Source organism: Triticum urartu, chromosome 2 (genome assembly GCF_003073215.2).
Source record: "Triticum urartu cultivar G1812 chromosome 2, Tu2.1, whole genome shotgun sequence".
NCBI lineage: Eukaryota > Viridiplantae > Streptophyta > Magnoliopsida > Poales > Poaceae > Triticum > Triticum urartu.
Window position 1 is genome coordinate 669,740,167 of NC_053023.1, and position 4,885 is coordinate 669,745,051.

The window sequence follows — 4,885 nt, forward strand, 5'->3', positions numbered from 1 at the left end:
TAGCTAGATTTTCGCTATCATTAGGTCAGGGGCGCCACCTGTGGCTTGCCCATCCTCATAGTCCAAATTGTATCCCAACTGTGGCTTATGATCTAATATATAAAAATCAGACCTTACCCCTAAAAAATATATCTCTTTCAAAAAAGAAAAGACCTGACCACCCTCTAGGAAGAATAAAAGGGAGGAGCGAATCAACCTGTGGTTGAGTTGGTTAGGTGAACAGTGGTATCCCCAACCCACCAGGGTTCAAATCCTGGTGCTCGCATTATTCCTGGATTTATTTCAGGATTTCCGGCGATACGCTTTCAGTGGGAGGAGACGTTCCCGTCGACGACGAGGCGCCTACGGTGACTTCGTAAATCTCAAGATGATATACTGATGCTCAAAAAAAAAGAATAAAAGGGAGGAGCCCTACACTCCAACTCTTCTGTACCGAATAAATCTGTGAATGCATTCCCCGTGCCTCAGTCCAGTACCGAAAATCAATCCAGCCGAAGGAAGTGGATGGCATGCTTTAGACGTCTGTAGCGCTCTAGTTTCTCATAAAACATGGTAAGCAGGCAGAAGGCATGACCTACATTTCTCAACTTCCTATGGGTGAATGACATCAGAGATGCCAAATTCAAAGGGCGTGAGCTTTCCGCATTTCTCGGCTGTGTCTCTAAACAGTAACAGAAACAATGACAAATCATACGATGACCGTTCGCATTGACCTTTAGCACCGCCACATTCTGTTATATTCTGGCCCATCAATTTTGTGTGACTTGCCACTATGATATTCTTGGCAGTTGGCACAGCATATAAATTAGGTCCCATGAGACCTTGAGTTTCAACTTCATGAACAAAGTTCAGGTATGCTCTCTTCTAGTGCTACATGTAACTCACGATCTCAACACTTTTCTGCTTTCTTTAGGAAGATTAAAATCATAACACTGAGCCAGCATGGATTTCTTGTGCTCCATTTTACTGATCATCTTGCGCTTACTGAGGTGTATTTATCATTACAAATTTGTTTCGGGATACTCAATAGTTTGCCGGTTGGCTAATGCGCTTGCGGTAGTTGAAGCACGAAAAAGATGCTAAGGGGTCTGTTAGGTGTGGGACAAGCAGAGTTCCTTCATGTTCCATCTTCCATGAATCATGCATGCCGCGTACAACGCCAAATTGCATAGCTTAAAACTCCACGGCACCACCTCTTCTGCAACGACCGAAGCAACCAAGCCAGCTGCAATTTCTGTTTCTAACCGAATTCTATCTGCTGCTGCGTTCTTGTCGAGTCATCTTTTCCCCTTAGTATGTGCACTGCAACTCCGCAGTCTGCAAGTATTTGCCACTTTATTTTAGCTCAAGATTAGTTCATATATATGGTGCTATTTGTTGTCCGATTTCCGCATGCATTTGATTTTCTGTCAAAATCGAGTTACTCAAAGCATTTCTTTCTATGCTCATCAGTTTTTATACTCTGTTGATTTGGTTTGAAGGTGCCAGGTGCTGTTTGGTCAATATGATTGTTGGGGGTGGCTATTTTGAAGGTTCCCATGATCATAATCTCATGCCGGGATCTTTAATAAAACCTGACTTTGCAAATGAGAGGCAGAGGAGGGAATGGATGAATGTAGCGTTCTGGGCTTTAAGAATCCTCCTCCCCGATCCCAAGGTTTGTCTTGTTCATCATTTTGCAAATTTAGGTGATTTAATGACTTTCATATGTACTTCAAAACTGCGACACTTATTTTGGATCGGATGGAGTACATAATACTCAACTACTAGAAGATAATATAATTTCTGTATAATTTCACCCATTCTTCTGGATGCCATCTTCAGAATACTATGCAGTTTTCACTATCTTCTTAATTAATGAAAATGGCAATTCTTTTGCCTCGTTTCCAAATAAGAAAAATAATATTGCAGCCTAATAGACCCATGTTTTGTATTAGATCAACAAAAACCCCTTTTCAAAACTGTCTTTTATGTAAAGTAGGTTCAAGAAACATGAGTTAAATAATATGCTTCTGCTGGCCTTTTGTAAGAATACTCTCGTTCGATCTCTGTTTACATTCGGTCTGATACCAACATCCTGTTAAAAGTATTTGCCATGAAGTAGATCGTCACTCTGCTGGTGCTATACTATTTAACCCATATATCCTGATTGAGTATGTCAGTTAACCTCTATTTAATCATGGAGAGCAATAAAAAAAATTGATATATCAATATTATTTTGATTTTTAGTGACTTATTTACTTTGATTTTTTCATAAGATAATGTCATCATCTTCATTGCATTACTCTTCAAAAACAGTACCCACATCTCTAGTGATGTAATCTTAACCAATTAGATAGGACTTTCTGATTTACTCAAAGGAAAACTAAACAGCATGACAGAACAATGAAAATCTTCCTTGTACTCCCTCCATTTTATGGGGTGCTCATATAAGTTCATATAAGTTCGATATGGCATTAATGCGCTACAGAACTTTTTACTAGGACGACAGGGTCTCAAATGTAGAGGATGCCATTGAATACATACATGAGCTGAACCGGACAGTGAAGGAACTGAAGATCCTAGTAGAACAGAAGAGGCATGGGACTAATAGGAAAAAGATGATAAAGATGGACGAAGAGGCAGCTTCCGATGGCGAAAACTCATCGACGATGCCAGTGAGGGATGAGCAAGACAATGAGCTCGATTGGGCCATAAGGAGCTCCTGGGTGCAGAGGAGGTCCCAGGAATGCCGTGTTGATGTCCACATAGTGGAAAATGCAGTAAACGTCCAGCTCACTGAATGGAAGAACGCCAACTCCCTGCCTCATGCCGCGAAGGTTCTCGACGAGTTCCATCTTGAGATCATCAGCGTGGTCGGACAGATTGTTGGCGATCACCGCATATTCATCTTCAACACTAAGGTACTGAGAGGATATTCTTTAATTTAAGCAGCATCAGGAACCTCTTTCCTGACATCACCGATTATCATTGACAGTAAATGCTACATGTCCATGTTGACGCAGGTATCTGAAGGCTGCTCGGTGTATGCCCTTGCAGTGGCCGAGAGGCTCTTTCAAGCAGTTGATGCACAGCACCAGGCCCTCAACATACTCGGCCAGGCTCTAGCAACCAAACTGACTATCTGAAGAAGTTCATAGTCTGCAACTGTCTTGGAGTAGCAATTTCATGTCTGTTCTCTCAGTGACAAAAGTTGTTAAATCGGGCTTGATAATCTGGCCATGCGGAAGTCATAAATTGCGTTGGCTGTTCATTTCATCTGTAGTTGGTTTGAAAACATAATAGCAGAACAACATGATTCACTCATGTTTGGATAGTTTACTGTGCTCTTCGTACCTTCGCGGCCGCCGCTGGCTAACCCATTGGATCATCTGACGTGGCAGCTGCTGGTCCTCGCCGCCGCCCTACGGGACGCCGCGGCCTGTGCGAGCAGCACGGGAAGCCACCTCGTCCGGTCGGGTGCAGGGGCTCGGAGCCACCACTACGGCGAGGTCCGCCCCCGCCCCACGGCCAGCTCCCTAGGAGAATCGTCCCGGGCCGGGAGGAAGAAGGCCGACGGATCGGAACAGCACGCGATAAGATATTTTGGTTGTTTTGTCTTCCGCCTGATAATTATCTTCTGTATTCATATTTAAATTTGAAATTTAACGTGTTATGATTTTGGAATGTAACTACGCAGTATGCATTTTTTTGTTTTTTATAGCTTGATAAATCAATATGAACTTGAATGATCGGTCGTGTTTCGACGGAGCTGCGAGCGACGATGACCTCGGCTTCATGTGGGAGGACGAGAGACGCAGGGGTGTGGTTGACCTTTTCTGCAGTGCGACGAAGGGAATACTTCAATCGAAAGGCTATTCATAGGCAGATCGGACGGCAGCCCGTCGACCGGCCAGACTCTGCCGCTGGTCGACCTGCACAGAGTACTACCCATTAATATGTCAATCATTTGCTATCTCCTTTTCAAACAACCCTAATTTGCATACATTGTAGCATATGTTCGTGTTTGCATTTGAATACAATGTGTATGTTTTGTGACCACTATCTCTACTCCTATAAAAGACTCGGTTGGTGATGACGGTGTGTCTGCCATCCGTCGTTTCTGACCATTAAATCTGCATCTAACGGCTGTGAGGAAAGTTGTGGCATTTTTTGCAACAATAGCCCACTTCTCTGATCCAATTTGCTGAAAACCCCTTATTATCTTGAAAGCAACCACATCCCTCCCTTACCTCATCAAAACAGTCTGAGAAATATATTTTGAATGAAACGGAATATATTTTTAGTGGTATATGTATATCAAAATAAGAGTGTTTTCTTTCAAGTTTGTGAACAAGTACTATTTTACCTTGAATCCGTTGCAACGCACGGGCATATTGCTAGTTAGCGAGAAAAACTGGACCCAATGCAGCGGACGCAGCTCCTCTGACATACTATGCACACACTGACGTGTGGAGCCGGACCCACACGTCAGTGGCCCAACGTCAGGGGGCGTACATCAGGGGATCCGACTCCCAATACAGCAAGGCCTAGACATTGTGTGACCGGCCCACAATGTCACATACATTAGTAGTGTATAATGTGGTCTGGTCACATAACATAACCGATATTATACCTTTGTCCTGGTTTATTGGCCCCCTTCGTATTTTATGCTAAATTTTGACCATGGATTTAATTAACAAAATATTAATGCATATCATAAAAAATTATACCGTTGGATTTGTATTTGAATATAGTTTTCGATGATATTACTTTTGCTATGTATAACTTACATCTTATTAGTTAAAATCATGGTCAACATATGACCCTAAATACCAGGGGGTGCCCGAAACAACATTTAAACACAAGAAGACTTGTCAGCCTTTTGGGTTAATGATGAAAACAA

The 4,885-nt window shown here is 42.6% G+C and overlaps 1 protein-coding gene across 2 annotated transcripts; it reads left to right on the forward strand.

Annotated features, from left to right (window-relative positions):
* The first annotated feature begins 838 nt into the window (after positions 1-838).
* LOC125539606 (transcription factor EAT1-like) lies at positions 839-3,339 on the forward strand. 2 transcript variants are annotated; one of them, XM_048703099.1, is made up of 4 exons: positions 839-1,293; positions 1,482-1,657; positions 2,484-2,903; positions 3,006-3,339. In XM_048703099.1, exons 2-4 carry the CDS (start codon positions 1,505-1,507, stop codon positions 3,126-3,128), a joined length of 696 nt encoding a protein of 231 aa, XP_048559056.1. In that variant the 5' UTR covers positions 839-1,293; positions 1,482-1,504; the 3' UTR covers positions 3,129-3,339. The 2 variants fall into 2 exon arrangements, with proteins under 2 accessions (XP_048559056.1, XP_048559055.1); XM_048703098.1 differs by having other exon boundaries at positions 839-1,657.
* Positions 3,340-4,885: the final 1,546 nt, after the last annotated feature.